Below are 19246 nucleotides of genomic sequence, written 5' to 3' on the forward strand. Positions count from 1 at the left end.
GCGCCCTCATTGCCTTGCAGCTCTTTGTTGATTCGTCACTGAATCAATACAAATTAGAAACTAGAGAGATTTTACAGTCGAGGCACACAGTTATTTGTGAAAATCAAAGAAAACCAAAATCCCACATGAAAGAAAGGCAAGTTGACGTCGAGGCCGATGAGTCAGAGTTTGGTCATTGGAATGTGCAGATTGTTCCAAGGTCCCATCCACAACTCCTCCTCGTCCGATACGGCGTGATCGCTGTGGGCCGGCAGCGTCTCCCTGCCGTCCTTGCGCTTGTCCGCCGACGACGTCTCGGGCTCGTCGCCGGCGCACGGGCCGCCGCCGTTTGTGCCCAGCGACGATTTGCCGAAACTGCTCTTGGAGCCGGAGCTTTTAAGACCGTTCAGGCTGGCGCTGAGGGAGCCGCAAGAGGCCCGGGTGTTAAGGTTGATGTCCACCGCGGGGGGGACGCACGTACCCGTCGTCCCGTTCTCCGTGCCGCCGTCAAGGCCCTCCGTGCTAACGATGGGCGACGGCTCTTCGTGAGTCACCCCCAGCTTGTCCAGTTTTTTAAACTGCGAACCCACCTTGAGGTTGTTGGGGTGGGGCGTCCGTCGGGTTCGAACAATGGTGCCGTTCTGGGCGAGGTAGATGTTCCCGTTGATGTTGCCGTGGCTGCCGGGCGGACGGCACGCCCTCTGCGTCTCCGAGGAGCTCTCTTCTCCGGTGGAGGTGGTCTCCGTTTCTCGATCCACCACCAGCTTCATACGCTTCTTTCTGCCCAGCTGAGAAGAAGAACGGGGATCAGTTTCATTGGAGGCTTCAAGCAGGATACACGCGAAGAGGAGGTTGCACACAGTCGCAACACGTGGATTTTAAAATCACACACTCTGTGGTCCCCACAAAGCAGCATGCAAAATATGTGATATCAGGCGTCAGTATCAAGCCGAAATTGGTCTTATTTTATTTGTTATTGAGTGTGACTGCAGTTATTGTTCCCTCTTAATGTATCTAATTTAATTTGACGTAATAGTGTTTCCTTGTGAACTTTTATTTTGAAAGGTATACATCCGGTTGGTCTGCGCTCACACTTTCAGTATTACGCTTCGAGAAGTTTCCAAAACACAGACGGTACCTTGCTAAGAGACTGGCTACAATGCACATATGATGCTAGCTATTTTGTCACTACCTATTTTAAAGCAATAAGATTGAAGAAGACGATTTATTCCCCTTTATATAGCACGCAGCCAACGAGTTTTCACTGTTACTCCCTCCAAGCACGAACAGACACAAGTGGTTTCCTTTACAGCTGGTTTATTTAAGGCTTGACTTTTCCTTAAATGTCATCACCACCGTGAAAACTAAACAACACACAGAGAACATATCTACTTTAACATAAAGTATAAAGTCATGCGCAGCATGAATCTCAAGAAAAGAAATAAGTACACAAGTAAACAAATTATAAATACCTCGTTGGCTGCGTGCTATATAAAGGGGAATAAATCGTCTTCTTCAATCTTCTTGCTTTAAAATAGGTAGTGACAAAATAGCTAGCATCATATGTGCATTGTAGCCAGTCTCTTAGCAAGGTACCGTCTGTGTTTTGGAAACTTCTCGAAGCGTAAAACTGAATGTGTGAGCGCAGACCAACCGGATGTATACCTTTCAAAATAAAAGTTCACAAGGAAACACTATTACGTCAAATAAAATTAGATACATTAAGAGGGAACAATAACTGCAGTCACATCGAGTACTCTTGGAGGCTGCCGATACCAGCCACCGATACGTAAGAAAATCTGACACGCTATAAGTCCTCCTCAGGCGTAGTTGGCGCTATATTGCGGCAGTTTGACACAGCGAATCATCCGCGTCAGAAAGAAAGGTTTAGTTCAAAAGGTTTGTGTCGTTACGTTAAAGGGGACGTTAAACATTTCTTGACAAGAATATGTTTTATGTGACCTCACAAGTCTAAACATGACATTCTGATTAATATTACATTTGTGTAATATGAGTTATGCAGCAAAATCCAGCCCATTTTGCCACTTGCTGTCGACTGAAGATGATGTCACGGTTGCTCGGGCAACCACCAATCACAACTCACCTGTTTTCTAAAGCTGCGCTGTAATTGGTTGTTACCCGAGACCTAAGAAACTGTGATGTCATTTTCACTCGACAGCAAGAAGCAAAATGGCCGCCTTCTGATATTGAGAATTACAGCTAGATTTTGCTGCTTAACTCATATTGCACTAATACAATATTAACTCTTTGACCGCCAAAAACGTTTAATGACGTATTCTAAAATCCTAATGAATGCTGCCAAAAACGTTAATTTACGTTTATTACGTTTTGTTTTGTTTTTTCTCTCAATGGGCAGCGCAACGTCTTGTGCTGCGCTGCCTTGCCACTAAACAAAAAATATTAGTGTCAAAGTCACTGTTGTGCAAAAAATAGTATCTTTTCACAAAAAGCTTGTTTTTCTCTTAATATTTTTGTATTTTCGCTTATGTCACTCCAATGACCTAATTTCAAATGGTGATGACTAAAGAACGGAATAAGGTAGAAACATACTTTTTTTTTTCTCATGAAAGAATGGAATCCAATCTTTCATATGGTATCCACCATATTTATGTCATCATACCGCACAATATTCTGTTTGCTTTGAAAGATGAGTGAAAATGCTCCAAATCGGCTGGCACCGTTGGGGGGTTTTGGATAACGTTTGGCAGTCAAAGAGTTAAACCAAATATCATATTTAGACTAGTGGTGCTGCATAGAACATATTATTAAAAGTACTAGAACTATCGATGGGTACAAAAAGCAGCAAGTTTAAACATTACTGGTAGCAGACAACTTCATTGGCACAATGACCATCAAATCTTGCAGAAAAAATTTCTCAAGTATTGTGCCTGAGAGAATTGCTAACCGCTCCCAAAAGTGTTTTTTGTTCTTTGATTGCGATTGAATCTGGTGAGGGATTGCACTTTGAAAACAAGCGCTATAATGGTTATAATACTGATCCTGAGAATAATCCTTGATTGTCAGCATTCACATAACAACAAAGATCAAGAAGAGATTTAAATGCACACTGAGAGAGAGGAAATTAAGTTGCTTGTGCAGCCGTCAAGTGGCCCAGGTTAAGTGAGCGTCAGTGGACGTTGGCGTTAGAAGAAGAAAGCAGTGTCGAGTTCACTCCCATGCAGAGATCAATGATGTTCTCTTACTTCACTGTGACCAAAGTGTTTTCTAGAAAGCCGTTAGGTCCCTCTCCGACTCTGACTCGCCGTCTGACGTCGCCTCGGTTGCTCCCGTGTCTTTACCGGCCTCGGACCCAGAACCGGCGTTTGAAGATTTCTCCGTGGAGATGGCGTCTTCGTCGACCTCGGTAATTGGCGACAATCCTCCGTACGTCTCTTCAGAAGTGCCGCTGATGCTCCTGATGTCGGCGGGATACGGAGGACTGCGATACGGGACGGATGGCCCGGGGCCTCCGGACGCCGCACTGGAACTTCTGGATGCCGCGTCATCGCTCATGTCACTGGCTGACTCTTTGCTTTCATCGGCCGTCTCCGATGCTGATGCTTCTTCTTCTTCGCTCTCCTCTGTGATCGTGCCTTCGGATCTGTGCGTCACGATGGACTTTCGGGAGCGCAGGCTGCCGCTGGTGGACACGGTGCCAGAGGAACTTCTCCTGCTGCCTAAGGAACTCTCCCCTGTCATCTGACTGCCGCTGGACGACCCGCCGATGGAGTCTGAGCCGGACATTTTTCGCTGGCCGGAACCTTTAGACCAAGACCCTTCACTGCCTGACCCTGACTCGGCCTCGCTGACTGTTCCTGTTCCTGATTCGGCCTCACTGAGCTCCTCGCTGGACTTCCCAGATGTTATTGTGCTTCCTGACGTTTTGGTCTTTTGCGATGACCTCACACTTGAACCAGATTTCCTGGCGCTCGTACTTTGACTTCTTGCGCTTCCGCTACCACTCACAGTCCTTCTACTACTCTCACTCCTGCTATTACTGACACTTCCGCTTACACTAGCACTGCCACTGCTCCGCCTACTCCCACTGCCACTCCCACTGCCACTCCCACTGCTCGCCTTGCTAGCCTCAGTAGCTGACGATCTTATGGATGAGCGGGCAGTAGACCCGCTATCTTTTGTACTCCCTGCAGTCTCTTCCTCCTCCGACTCCTCATCTGATTCTCCCTCCGATCCTGAGCCCTTCTCTGTTGCCGTCACTGTTCCTTTCTCTGAATCAGACGCTTTGACGGAATCTGACTCTGAGTCTTTCTCTGTTTCAGACTCTTGCTCTGATTCTGAGTCTTTCTCCGTTTCGGACTCTTTTTCTGTACCTGACGGCTTCTCGGATTCAGACTCTTTTTCTGATCCTGAATCTCTTTCGGTACCTGATTCTTTCTCACTGAGTGATTCCTTCTCAGTTTCTTCTTCAGACTTGCTTTCTTCTTCCGAGTCCCCAGGGTCTCGATCAGGCTCTTCTTCCGAGTCCACGGTGCTTTCGTTGGCGTCATCGCGATCTAAATCCACTTTCAGGTACTCTCTGTCCACACTGCTGTTCTCTGCGGACTCATCATCGGAGCCTTTGTCCTGAGTGCTCCCACTTGTCCCTGCTTCTGGCTCACTTTCCGTCACACTAATGGACACTTTGGATTTCTTCTCATCCTCACTAGTCACTTGCGAGGCCTCTTCATCCCTCTCGCTGCCGGTGACGCTCAGGCTACTCTGCGACTTCCTTCGGGCCTGCAACTTCTTGCCGATGTTGATTCTCTTCAAAACTTTGCCAAGCTGGCTGCGAGTGCGCGACTTGCTGTCGATGGGTCCCGCGGGCGAGGGCCCATCACTCAGACTCTCTAGACTGTCAATACGGCGGGCCGACATCAGTTTGGCGTAATCCTTATCTTTTTGCTTGACGCCGAACATCTTGAACATTTTGGCTTTCTTCCATGGAGACGGGCCAGCGGCGGCAGACGCCTGCTCTCCTCGCTTGCCGGCTGCCAGGAGTTTGCTGAGTTTGATGACGGATTTGAGCTTCTTGGCAGCCTTGGAAGGCTCGGCTTCGGCTTCCGGTTCAGCCGGCTCGATTCCCTCGTCGTCCCTAAACGCAACCCTCTTTGGTGGACCTCGGCCCCTCACGCCGCCACGGCCCCTTCCACGGCCTCGGCCCTAAGACAGCCATATTCAATTCATCATACTTTTGTGCTGATTGCGCCATAATGTTGGACTGCCATGGAGTGGATTAAGTCTACTCATTCATTAACAAAACGATACACACCATGTTAAGACAATACGTGACATTTTGATGATCACAAAGAGCATGAAATACACAATTATGTAAAGGTGGTACCTCAGGGCCGTGCGGACTGTAGTAATAACCGTCATCTTCCATAATCACCTCCCCATATTCATCATACATGGGCGCAATCAACCTCCTCCTACTGCCATACTGAGGAAGGTCGTACCTTGGAAAACAGAGAGCCAAAACAGGAAATGCATGCAATTTTGTTCAATGGCTCAAGAGCTCTCACGAAACATTTCTTGCAGAGGTTGGAACAGGAATCAAATGAAACACAAGAAAACAAACGCACTCAAGTGGGAACCCGGTGTGCCGGTAAAATAATGCCTAAGAGCCCATTAAGCACTTGTGGGATGAAAACCACACAGTACGCTTTTTATCCAACGTGCTGTTTATAAATGACCATTTTACAGTTTTATTTATCTTTTCTGGAAATAGTTTGACGGATTTGTCATCTTAATGGAAGGAGAAGAGCAGATTTAAATATACTTTTTCCTTGAGATGTTCCAAACGTGACCTGGAAACACGAACGTGCATCACATTTCTCATCCTTCGTTTGGTAACGTCCTTAATAAGCCCAAGTAGAATTCGATGCATTACAGGTAAGAGTTCAAACTCAATTACCAAATGTGCAGCAGCGACTCTAAGGACTTGAATTTTCGGATTAAAAAGCTTATAAATACAGATCAAACGCTATCTCGTCACGCTGATGCTACCCTCATTAGCCAAAGCAAATTGGCGACGTGGACGCCTTTGAAAGTGTCACGTTTTTTTTTTTTCGTTCACCAGCGTGAACGGAAGCAAACTAAGTAGAAGAGGTCACCTGCTATCATCTGAGAGTTTAACCAACATTTTCGCAGCAGCTGTTAACGTTTTTGGTGGACTTGTTCGTCCTACTTCATGGCGTACGGGTGGTGTAATTGGTAACTTGAAACGCTCCCGAATCAGAAAGCCACCATCTTGTTCCCATGAGTCCAACTCAAGGAAGCATGCGCTTGAGCTTGTGATACAAAGCAGAGCTATACTGTATCGTCTTCAGTTTCCTGACCCAATTCATTTTGAATGCCGTAGCCTATATATCTATGATATATATTTACATTAGAGCACTTGTTGGAAAAAGCGCTCTTTTGGCCACAATTTACAAGTCATCATCCTCACTCATAGCTTTTGATTGCTTATCACTGTCTACACGATATTGTCTGCAGTTCTTTTCAAGGTCACTTCGGCACTTTTCATTTGTGACTTACCGTATTTTCACGACTATAAGGCGCACCTAAAAGCCTTCAATTTTTTTCAAAAGCTGACCATGCGCCTTATATATGGATCAATATTGAGCCGCAACAGGTCTCGCTGTCAAGACGCTATCGGTGACCCTGCACGATCGGTGACGCGCATGCGCAGAAGATCCCGCCATCTTGTATCGCTAGCTAATACTAATACTTTACCTCAGAGAAAATAATAAAACAGCTATTTATTCATTTTGGGAGTGAATGGAGTTGTCAGAAAGCTGGTTTGTAATCTATTAATCAAGTTTGACTGACCTATCTGACTGTTTGGTTGACATTCCCTTTCGCGCAGCACCATCTAATGGATGCATAACGTAACCCCAGCCTCTACTGTAGCGCCTTATATATGGAAAAAAGTTTTAAAACATGTCATTCATTGAAGGTGCGCCTTATAGTGCGGAAAATACGGTAATCGTTATGCGCCCTTCCAAGTCAAACCCTGAAGAAGGTCGCTTCCATTCGTGCTGAGAAACGAGATGACCAGCGGGTTTGCATGCTCACCCTTGATCGTAATTATAGTAGTCCTGCGTGTAGTAATCTTGGCCGGGGTCGATGCCGGACTCCATGGAGAGTTCCTGTATTTGAGAGAGATAAAGTCCAGATTATGAGGAAGAGAAGGAGTCGTGTACAAGATGCAGACAGAGCAGACTGTGAAACAACGGGGCAAGTTAAGGATGGTTTAAAAAAAAAAAAAGGCAGCATTTCTACCTCAGGTCTCAGCAGAGATGGTCTCAGCAGTTGCTGATGCTGCCAGTGATTAGTGCAGAGGAAGAAGAAGGCAAAGGTGACGGAAGGAAGGAACGAGATCGCCAGGAGAGACACAAACAGGAGTTTAATGTTTCAAGCGGGAAAAAGCAGAGCTCGCTTGTTAACTGCAATGTGTTTGTAATAAAGTATAGAGATGAAAAGATGAGGGAGACGAAGGTAAGAAGTTGATGGCGAAAATAAGACAGTGAACCAAAGTTTTAGTGAGGACTGGGAGACCCAAGTGGGCTGTTAAAAAAAACCTCACTATGCGATAATGACGTTTCACAGTCAATCAGTGCTGGGAAATGAAGAGCAAATTTGTTTCTATACTAAAGTCGACTTTTCAGGTAGTTTCACCCGAGTATTTTTTGGATCACTTCTATACTATCTTCTTGTTTGTCAAAATTAAGATTGTTCCTTTTTTTTCCGACATCTACAGATGACGATATGATGTAAAAATAAAACCATGTAAATAGGGAGAGTTAAAGTCAATAGATAATGAATCATTTCTTCATGGTAATTAAGAATGTTTTCAACAAATTACATTTAAAAGCTTTTATGTTTTGATATTGACAGTTGTTGGACGCACGTAGCATTACAGTTAAAAACTCATTCACTCCCAGCCATTTTCACAGAAGCAATCCCGTTTGCTCCCGGCTGTTTTACTAAAAGCACGGAACCTATCAAAAGAAAGATTAAAGTCTCTTCTTTCATCAGGAAAAAAAAGTATGTTTCTATCTGTTTCCGTTTTGCAGCAATTAGCATTAGAAGAGAGCGAGCTAAGTTTCATCAGTTTTCACAAATTTATTATCTATTTAAAATTCTAAGTAATTTAGCTTTTTTCTAGATGGCCCTGGTTGATCTCCTTTGCTCTGCTGGCACCTGCTGGCCGTTTGTGTAATAACTACCATTTATGCAACCGTTCTTTGCAGTTGAGAGGCTGCATCAAAGCCTTCTGTATGCTCTAGCATAAAAAAAATCAGAAAAACATATAAATACGTCTTTGGGACACGTAGAACATTAAAAAAACGTATTTATACGTTATTGGGAGCAATTGAGTTAAGAATGTTAATGTGCGTTTTGTGGTGGTGACAGTTTAACCCAAAAATATGTAATCGTATCAAAGCAGAGGCTCTGCTGTATATATGATACACTGAAAATGCTTAAATTACAAAAGAAATTCTCTATATTTGGTGCCTAATTGGGTTCAAACCGAGAACAGCAAATTAAAGATACGATGATCAGAAGTGTGACATGAATGCGACAGAATCGTGAAATCTCCAAACGTGTCGTCGCGATATTCCATCTTAAGAAACCCGTCTTGCGCTTGTTCAACATTTCCCATCAAAGGAGGTGCAGATAAGAATAAAATTATGAAAAGCGGCCACATCACAACATGCACGTACTCACCTGCCTGCCGTAGCCTCGCCTCCTGTTTGCCGCAAAACAAAAAAAAAAAAAAATGGGACAAATAATGACTAGGACTGAAACTGACATTTGGCACAAATGAAACGTTTGGTCGACGGCAGTTGGCGCGTCTCTCTTCTGCTGACCAGTTAAAAAATCGTAGCCTTACTTACAGTGCGTTTTTAAATATGCAATTACAACGTTGCAATATTTTGGAAAAGATGCCCCGGGCCCGTGTTATCACATTGGTATGGGTTAACTTTTTTTCCCCCTCCTGCTCCTTTATCTTATTCAAGAAGAGCCGTAAAAAAAAAAAAAAGCAACAATGAATGCACATATCAAAGCGAGTGTGTCGATTGGAATTCGGGGAAAAGCAAAAAAAACGTCTACACAGCCGTTCCTAGATAATCTCCGGGCAGATATTAAACGAGTGCTGCGATTCCGGGAGGGATGATAACTCAAACAAAGTTAATAAAAGTGTCCCGGGTTATCGCGGCGCACATATTGCGCCACATCCTTTCGACGACGGGCGGCAATGCGCTTTGTGTTTGGGACTAAAATGAAGCCTGTAAATCTCCAAATCCATCAAAAAGGGTCGCTGCGAGCAACAATGCGACCGCGGCGCGTTCATTACAAGTCAATGGGAAAAAAAGAGGCAGCGGAATGGAGCTGCAAAGGCTTCCAGGAGCGCCAGCACAAAGTCCAACTTGTCACATAAATAATGACGACTTGACTAGCGTGCCGATATATGACCCCGACATTGGGGGAGTTTGTCTGGGGAGCTGTAAAAGTGTTGTAAGGGGCGGGCCGGCGAGCGGGCGACCACAACTCCCAGGCAGACGTGAAGATGGAAGTGGGCTCTGATGGATGACCTTTTGGCTTCGCTGCAGTGCATTGGAAGACTTTACGCCTGACGTGATTAGAGATGAGCGAGTACTGATATTTTAAGCTATCAGGTTCTTGTGACGGTTGCCAATATTAGCCACCAGTTGGCGCTATACTGCAGCAGATTTACACGTTGTTGTTGTTGGCCCCCGCTGAACCTGTAAACTCAGCTTGATCACAGCTCTGAACTAATTTGGCAGATATAAATCAACGTTGTTGAAAACCAGGGTTATTATAGTTTTGGAATTTTCATTTTAGTTAATTTAGATTTTATTTTATTTTATTTTTTAATTTGGTTAGTTTTAATTAGTTTTCAGGGTGGTTCTGTTAATTTGTGTTAGCTTTAGTTTTTTAATAAAAGCCTAGTTTTTGTTAGTTTCAGTATTAGTTTTAGTTTAAAAAAAAAAGTGTATTACTTACTTACTCGTACTTACTGACTACTTGGTAAAAATAAACCTGCGTAAAATCACATTTAAAATCAACCCCAAAGGTTCATGCATTAAATTAATTACTAATGACCAAAGACTAAAATGAAGGGCATTTTTGACTCTAATTAGTTAGTTTTTGTTAGTTTTGAAAATGTAAAATATAAAATACAGTTAATTTTTGTTTTTTTAAAAACATTTTCATCTTTATTTTATTTCGTTAACAAAAATAACCTTGGGTGAAACAGAGCTATTTTTTTTGTACTGATTAATGCGAAGGGATTCCAGTTTGATAAATAGAAAATAATTCAATCAATCAATAAATAAGGTTATTACCAGATTGAATTAATAATAATAATAATGCTAATAATAATAATAATAATAATAATAATAATAATGCTAATAATAATAATAATAATAAAAATAATAATAATAATCATAATAAAATGAAAAATCAAAATTCAATCAATAAATAAATAAGGTTATTACACCAGAGATTGAATTAATAATAATAATAATAATAATAATAATAATAATACTAATAATAATAATAATAATAATAATAATAATACTAAATAAAAATTGGATTAGGGAATTCGTTATTGACAGAAAACTCATGTTATCAAATATTTATTGAATGAATTATGTGCTGACACGGGCAGGGTCAGGCCCAGCTGGGGAATTTTATGGTTCTTCCTTCAACAAATTGAAACAGGATTTATGTTTTTTTTTTTGTGTGGGTAGTCTTGCTTACTCCTCATCTGTCCTGTTTACTTTGGCAAAATGGCCACAGCATCAAAACAGCAGTTAGTGGCGGTTTCAGCCTTTGTACTGTCGGAAATGAAAGCCTCCCTGATAGTGGTGCTGCAGGCAAAGGAGTGAAAAGGTAAGAGATCATCCTGAGATTAACAAGAAGGGGGGCCCGAGGATTGGAAGGGACTATCAGTCGTGTGGGAAGACGAAGAAAGCAGATAAATGGGACACATGGAGGGTGAAAGAGAGCAAAAGAGAGAAAGAGGGGAGTGAGAGAAGGTAACTGTACTTGACAGTCCCACAGGCAGCAGCCCCGAGTCTCCGCTCAGGGATTGATTGGTTCTGTAATTAGCCTTTTCAAGTGTGCTGCACAACATCAGAGTGACTACTTTATCAAGCTGGCAGGATCTCTGCAGACATGCCAATTGACAGAGTCTCCGGAGGTCGCCTCATTCAGGATGAGCCTGCCGAGGGGAATTGCATCTGCGACCGCAACGCGAGTCTTTACCCGAACGCTTCTCTTAGCACAACATGCTGTCGCAGTCTGCTTGTGTGGATTCCTGGATGCGCTTTGGAGGTTCCCGTGGTCAGGGATGAAGCGTGGGAAATTCGCAAGCGCCAAATATTGCTGGGGACTATATAATATAATAACTACCATTTGTCGTGTGTTTTTCTGAGATCTGTAACACACGCCATTAACTCATGCACTGCCAGTCCAGAAAAAAAAGAAAAGAATATTTGACGTCTAAAGCCGTCTATGGCAGTGAATGTGTTAATATTGCATTCATGCTGTTTCTATGGTTAACAGATGAGACGACTTCAGAGACATGATGGAAAATAACACATCACAATGTATTGCATGTATTTTGAGTTACTTACCCCTGATACCATCCATAAGTCTTAAATATTTTAAGAGTTCATATCCAAGAAATGTGCATGCCTTTGGGAAATGCGTGAGAGTTATGTGTAATTCCTGGATCTTTTGAAGAAATGGAATAAAATCAGAATATTCCCTTCTGGCTAGTTTTGGCTTTGCAGACAGGAACTGCATTCTCATCCCATGATTATCCAGCTCTAGTCTTTAGAGATTCAATTAAAAAAATAAGAGCATGGGTTAAGCAACATACTTCTGGTTAAAAATCCCAAGAATTATTTTTGTTATTGTTTACAATATAAGGGTCCCCGTTCCTCTGATTGGTCGACTGCCGTCAGAAGTCAACGCTTTAACTATATGTCCCCTTTTGATGCACAATGTCGTGAACTATTACTGTTCCTCAAAAAACTGCATTTTGACAGAAGACACCTGTTATAAACTTTTATAGAGCAAAGCAGGCCTATAAAAGCATCGTACAATCAATGTGGCAAAGCTGAGTACACTTTCTTTGGCAGATGGCGGCTTCCAACAACAACATAGCGAGTAAAAAAAAAAAAACCTACACATTCAAAAATGTTGACTTGATGCAAAACTAGCAGTCGTGCAAAATTCAGAAAGAGAAGCAAAGGACAGGAAAAACAAAGAGCAGAGAGTCAGAAGACTGTGGTTTGAGAGGAAGAGGGTTCGCTGAGCTCGGCAACGTCTGAGCGTTGACGCTCGGCCGCCGCCGCCGCGTTTGGTTCGCTTTCAGCGCTTGAGCGGATTTGGACCGCAGAGCTGCGAGCGCTCGGCTTTGGCGTGCTCTGCTCGCCGCCGAGATCAGAGTCTTGCAGTTTGTCAGCACCCTCCGATTCCTCAGTCACTTGCGGTTTCTTGTTAAACTTGGGCACCTTGCAATTTTTGTCGACTTGGCTGTACAGGTTGGCAACGGACCGCTCTATGTCGGCGAGATTGTGGAGGTTTTTAAGGATCCCTTTCAGCTCCCGCTTTCCGGTCTCAGCCCGTGACGGGACGGTGGGAGAGTGGAGCTTGCGCTCTGAGACGGGTCGAAGCGAGGACACGGGCGGCAAAGATGTCGGGACGAACTGGACGGCCGGGCGACTCTGGTCGATGGAAGGTGACGGTGGCGGCGGGAGAGGCGGCGGAGGCGGGGGGACCGCCTCTTTGTGAGGTGAAGGTGGGGGGACTACCTCTTTGTGAGGTGAAGGCGGGGGGACCGCCTCTTTGTGAGGTGAAGGCGGGGGGACCACCTCTTTGTGAGTGAGAGAAGGAGAGTCCTGATTGGTGCTGTTAAGTTTATGAACATCGGGGGGCGAGGGTGTAAATGAAGGTGGATCGGGGCTCGGGGAGTTGGAGGGCGAGGGCGGAGAGGGCGTCCGCTCCGGAAGAGGAGGCGGCGGGTTTTCTGGCGGGTCGGGTATGATCTCCACATGGATCTGACATGGCTGCACTGTCATGTAATTGGAGATGCTGGAGCTGAACTTCCTGAGGACAGGTGGCGTCGATCTCTGGTTCGACAGGGACCACGACTCGTCTCCCTGGGTGACGATAATATTTGGGGCTGCATCCCTGCCAAATGTTGATGACGGGTGGTCCATAATCGAGAGGAGGGCGTCCGGGGACACCTCCAAGACATCAGTGCCGTCTTGGTCCCTGACGAGTATCGGGGAGACTGAGCCTTGGCTGTTGTGCAGGAGGGCCTGCTGCTCAAACTGCCTGGCTTGCTCGCGGACGGACATTTTGGTTTCGAAGCTTCCGCTCAGCGGGTGAACGCCGGAACCCTCCGTTCGTTGCCCGCGTCTCATGGCCGCTTGGATGCTTTGCAGCTCCCAGTCGGACGGATCCATGAGCGCTTGCCGGCGGGGCGCCTCGTTGCCCTCTGCGTGAATGCGAGCCGGCATCGTCCAGGCGCACCCGGACCATTCGGAATACGGCGCAGAAAAGGAGAAGCAATTTTTGGGGGGTCGTTTCCTTCCGGTGTAAATGTCGGGGCTGCCGAGATGACTGTTGTCATTGTAGACAGGGTTGTGGGTGGTGAGCGGGTTGCGGTCAGAGAGGAAGGTCACGTTGCTCTCCGACTTGGGCAGGTTGACGTGCAGCGCTCCGTTGCTGTGGGCTGCGAGGGCACGACAGGCAAAGGTACTAAAAATCCTTTGGTGGTCGGCTTCCTCAATGACAGACTTTTTAGCCCTGGTCCAGAGAGGGTGGTGCAGAAGAAGAAGAAGAAAAAAAAAAGACTTGAAAACAATTGACAGCGATGATTTCAGGGAGGGAAAAGCTTGGACAAAAGGAGGAAGGAAAGAGCTAATGTCCAATTCCTGGGTGACTAGAAGACTATTTGACTAATCTCAAAGCAATTAAAATCAGATGTATGCAAATCAAACACAAAGTATCATCTATTCAAGTTGCCCAAAGAAAATTAATGTCAAAGTTCAACCCCTGAAATAGATTAACTCTACAGTGGAACCTCTACTTACGAACGTCTCTTCATACGAAATTTTCGAGTTACGAAACGCCTCAACGGGAAAATATTGCCTCTTGTTACGAAAGAAATTTCTAGATACGAAAGGTAAAAATACATTACCCAACGCAGCATACTTTCGGCTATGGCTATTTCCTACCATAGGTACCTATGAGCGTATACTAGATCGGTGTCTACACAGCGTCCTCATCATTCATCCCGCGGCCAACTAACTGAACTAACGGTCAACGAATTTGTGCAAAAATTCAAACAATTGGTGATTGATGAACGCACAGTAAGGTTTTAATTGCGACGAGACGGGCCTTTTTTTTTATTTTTTAAAAAAAGATGCCTCGCCATACCGGAGGTTTCCATGAAGTTTCAGAATTAGTTTGAAAGAATCACCCAGAAAAAGTGTTCACCAGTCGGGCGTTTGCTCACTAAGATCATGTTTGCCTTGGACATTTGCGAAGGATTGTTTTTTGTTTTTTGTTTAAAAAAAAACAAAAAAAAAAACATCCATGGATCAGTTCTTTACAAAACACCAGGCAAAAAACAAAACAAAAAAACACTTCTGAGAGAGGAGAACATGAAACTAGGGCAAAAAACGATGAGGACAGCAGTTAAAAATGTAAATGACCATCATATTTATTCTTTACTCAATTCTTTGTTTTTTACATTATGCACAACTCTCATTTATTGTGCAATAATCTAATTGTAACATGTATTTGTTACATATTTTGATGCATTTTTATGCTTTATAAAACATTTATGTCAGAATTTTGGGAGGCCTGGAACGGATTAGGACATTTACATGGGAAATGTGTCTCTACTTAGAAAATTTTCTACTTCCAGAACCAATTAATTTCGTAAGTAGCGGTACCACTGTACTATCATTATTTCTTATGGGTTAACGTATCAAAAGTTGTCACTCGTAACAAATGACCTGCAAACATTTGAGGGCCTGCCGCAAAACTCGCATCATTCCACACGTGAAGGATGCGGCGTCATTGCCCAAAACACTGCGAGGTGTGACGATAGGACAAGATGAAGCACAGGCTCGAGGAGAATCATTTGGATACGTGGGATAAAAGGCTTTCCCTGCAGGTTTGCGTTAGAAAAGGTCACACTAATCAAAAGCGTACCTGAAAGCTATCAGCTACAAGGGGAATCTAGAATCCTGTGATAGGTTTTGTGAATTTTTGATGTGGAGATTACTTACTGCAGCCTGAATCCAGAGAGACGGGGAGGAAAAGACAAGATGGCAAGGACAGAAAACACAGACAGATGGTAAGACGACCGAGGGAGAGACTGGATGTCGTTTCGGTACACATCTTGATGTCACAAACCACATGAGGTAACACAAAGGTGATGTAGCCTCAGGACCACTGGTGACAGTTGACAGTTAGCAATGCTTAAATTGTTACGCCAGACCAAAGTGCAGCTCATGCAGCGTAAGGCTTTTTCCAAACTCTGTGGTTGAAAAATGGACAAATATACCACGACCAAACCTGCCAACAACTACCAATGGACTTCATGCATCCAAACGTTTGCCCGGGTAGTCGAGCTAAACCACCCAGAGTGGTTGGAAACTAGCTAACAAGCAGCGCATAGGCGTAACATAAAAACAAACCCCACCCAACAACAAACTTGCATTTGACTGTGCCAGCAAATTTGGATGAACCTTCACCGCTTACTTTGCAAATGAGATACTCTCAGAAAACACAATATTTGGTAACCGGCACATCATCGAATGTGACAACAGCTGTTTTCAATATTGTTAACTCATTAACTCATTCACTCGCAAGCCATTTTCACCGAAGCAATCCCGTTCGCTCCCGGCTGTTTTACTGGATTTTGACTGATTTTGCAAGGCCCACAGAATATTGTGCCCTATTGCTATAAAAGCATGGAACCTATCAAAAGAAAGATTAACGTCTCTTCTTTCATCAGGAAAAAAAAGTTGTTTCTATCTGTTTCAGTTTTGCAGTAATTAGCATTATAAGAGAGCTAAGTTTTATCAGTTTTCACAAATCTATTCAAAATTGTAGTAATTGAGCTTTTTTTTCTAGATGGCCCTGGTTGATCTCCTTTGCTCTGCTGCCACCTGCTGGCAATTTGTGTAATAACTACCATTTCTGCAACCGTTCTTTGCAGTTGAGAGGCTGCATCAAAGCCTTCTGTATGCTCGAGCATTAAAAAACAACAAAAAAAACGTATAAATACGTCTTTGGGACACTTAGAACATAAAAAAACGTATTTACACGTTATTGGGAGCAAATGAGTTAAAGAGATAATAATGCTCAGTTATGACTTACACTATTGATATGACTATTGTAGTGGTTGCAGTTTGCAGTGATGTAGCATATGTGTTTCAGATCGATCGATAAATAGATACCGTAAACTAGCTCGTTAGCTAGTTGAGCCATCACTCCTAATACATTGGAAAGAAAAGTTGAATGCTTAATTTGTCACTTATTTTGAGTCAATGAGCTTCAAGGAGGGGGCTGTGGTGGTTGCATTTACTACCTAATGTTTAAAAATGGGGATCTTGGGGGACTCACATGCTGCTATCCCCGAGCTCTTCGTAAAGATTGGCCCCCGCAGTGCCGGTGGGTGGTGCTTTGCCTCCCGGTGGCAAAGCCATTTGAATCCTGGCGGTTTTGGCACACTCAGCCTGTCGCCTATGTAAAGAAAGAATCGACAAATGTTATCGGAGCAAACACATGAGATATTAACAGCATATTATGTCAGTGTTTGGATATTAACAATAATCAGGAAGCTCAGTAAGTCAATTTCCCCTTTAAAACTAATAAGCTTTCAAGCGAGAAAAGAAACAATTTGGTGTAAATGAGACATTAACCTGCTAACCCTATAATGTACATACACTTTACTACGGCACCAAAGACATTATTGTGTCTTTTGTGCAGCATCACATTAGATCCTATTTAAATAGCTAATGAATAATTAAGATGAGGCAAATTACACCTCTCACTTGATCTTTCCAGATCCAGAATAAACAAAGGAACTCGAAAATCATGAATGGAAATAAGTACTTACTCTTTGAACCTGATGGAGGACGATCGGAAGAATGCGGCGAGAGAGGACAGGGAGGGAGAAAAAAAAAAATATCAGTTTTATCATTTGCCATTTCTAGTCAGTCTAGCTGAAATTCAAAACTGGTGGTTGACATCTGATGTCTACATACTGTATGTAGAGATCAATCTGGGAGGGAAAAAAAAAATCGTGTTTATTTTTTTTAACTCTTTGACTGCCAAAAACGTTTAATCACGATTAATAAAATCACGATGTATACCGCCATAAACGTTAAATGACGTCAACTACATTATTAATTTTTTTTAAGCAATGGGCAGTGCAACATCTAAGTGCAGCGCTGCCTGGTCAATGGGTTGTAGAATCGAAAACACTCACTAACTATGGCCACCAGATGGCAGCATTGTATCTCTTCAATGGGCTGCCAAATTACAATGAAACATGACGAAATCTGATGAAATAGAATGTTTTCAAGGATGCCGTGAATGATAACGTTTTGATAACGTGTGGCAGTAAAAGAGTTAAGAATATGAGACATCTTTTGATTCAGGCCATAATGTCAAATCAGTGAAATCCATTTCTACCATATATGTGTGAAAGCTAATCGTGAATTACGTCCCTGACGGTGCCTCATGCTACTCAACTTATTTGCTTATTGCATGGACATCGTGCCGTTTTCTTTCAAACAAAACCGAAACGCTCCAAAAACATAGCCAGCCTTCATGTATTCATGGCCCAAAAGGCATCCCATTATTTCTTTGTGAATTGCACACTGAAGCGAGCCAGAGACTGTTTATTGTGTATCTACGTGGGGCAGACATGATTAAGTGGCGTGACGAAGCGCTGTGGCGGTCACAACCGACTGTAGGTATTTGTTACAAATGAGCCTTAATTAATTTGCTTCCCCAAAGCGCCAGCGTGGAGATGAGGCCAGCAGAGTGCGCAGTCAGCATGTATAATGACCACAAAAAAACAAAAAACAAAAAAAAAGCACCGAGCAACAAGGGCTTGATCAGAATATTTTTGCTCTTATTTGTGCTCCGGCCGATAACTGGTGCGTTGTACTCACTGCTTGTACGTCACCATGACGATGAGGATGGCGGGGATGCAGCAGAGGATGATGATGATGGCGAGAGCGAGGAGAGCCCCCTCCGTGTAGCCCACAGCTTGGGCGGCCTTCTTCACGCTCGCCACGATGTCCGGCGAGCGGATCTCCAGGATTCGGCCGCCCTCGCCCAGGTAAGGCTGGAACTCCTTGTTGATTTCCAGAACGTTCCCGTCGAGAAATCTGCATTGGAGCGCAAGCAGGAGCTCTAAATGACTTGGAAAAACATTTCACGTTTGCCTTTTACATAGAATAGAATATATGACGAGTATATTTTATTTTATTGATTTATTTTGCAAATATAAGAATTTAAGAGTGAGCTAACAGGTAGAATAGCAAATATGATTAATTTAGATTAGCTTGATAGCTAGGTCGAAAACAAAATTTTGATTCCTTAATTGGGTTTTTCATATCCGTCTTATTGAAGCACTATTTTTTTACATAAACATTGATAATAATAAACAGTGAGATAACACAGAGCACAGAAAGGCAGATAGCTGGCAAGATAGCTAGATAGCTAAGTTGAAAGCTAATCTGTCGTTACTTTATTATAGGTTTTGGGTAATAAGTCTTATATTTAGCAATAATATCAGCATAAACAATAACATTGATACATCAATATCACGCGATAACAGGCTACAAGTAACAAAGCACTTTCAAGATAATCAGCAAGACAGCTGCGAAGCTAGGTCGATACGTTTACAGTTACAGACAGTACTTGGGAATATGTATTTTATGTTGATACATATACATCGCATATATTTAGCTAATTTGATACAAACCATTAAAAAGAAAATGTATCCACCGTACTGTGTACACAACAAAATAGCATCATATCAACATATCAGCTAGCTAGCGGCACCCTGCGTGTGGCAGCATGTTTGTGTACGGTTTTTAATCCTGTAGAGCGTTTTGTGACTTTGTGTCTGTGAAACGCACTATACAAATAAAGCTGACTA

General features: G+C 43.3%; 1 protein-coding gene across 1 annotated transcript in view; it reads right to left on the reverse strand.

The window, feature by feature from the left end:
* Positions 1-628: 628 nt before the first annotated feature.
* Positions 629-19246, reverse strand: part of LOC144001029 (protocadherin-15-like) — a 255906-nt gene continuing 237288 nt past the window's right edge. The window contains exons 32-40 of the mRNA XM_077494957.1: positions 18252-18470; positions 17189-17197; positions 16693-16812; positions 8734-8755; positions 7285-7323; positions 7078-7151; positions 5342-5456; positions 3204-5160; positions 629-767 (exon numbers count right to left, since the gene is read on the reverse strand). Of these exons, the coding sequence (XP_077351083.1) occupies positions 3226-5160; positions 5342-5456; positions 7078-7151; positions 7285-7323; positions 8734-8755; positions 16693-16812; positions 17189-17197; positions 18252-18470 (2533 nt within the window). The 3' untranslated portion in view covers positions 629-767; positions 3204-3225. The remainder of the gene's footprint in view (positions 768-3203; positions 5161-5341; positions 5457-7077; positions 7152-7284; positions 7324-8733; positions 8756-16692; positions 16813-17188; positions 17198-18251; positions 18471-19246) is intronic.

The sequence above is a fragment of the Festucalex cinctus genome, chromosome 14 (assembly GCF_051991245.1).
Source record: "Festucalex cinctus isolate MCC-2025b chromosome 14, RoL_Fcin_1.0, whole genome shotgun sequence".
Taxonomy (NCBI): domain Eukaryota; kingdom Metazoa; phylum Chordata; class Actinopteri; order Syngnathiformes; family Syngnathidae; genus Festucalex; species Festucalex cinctus.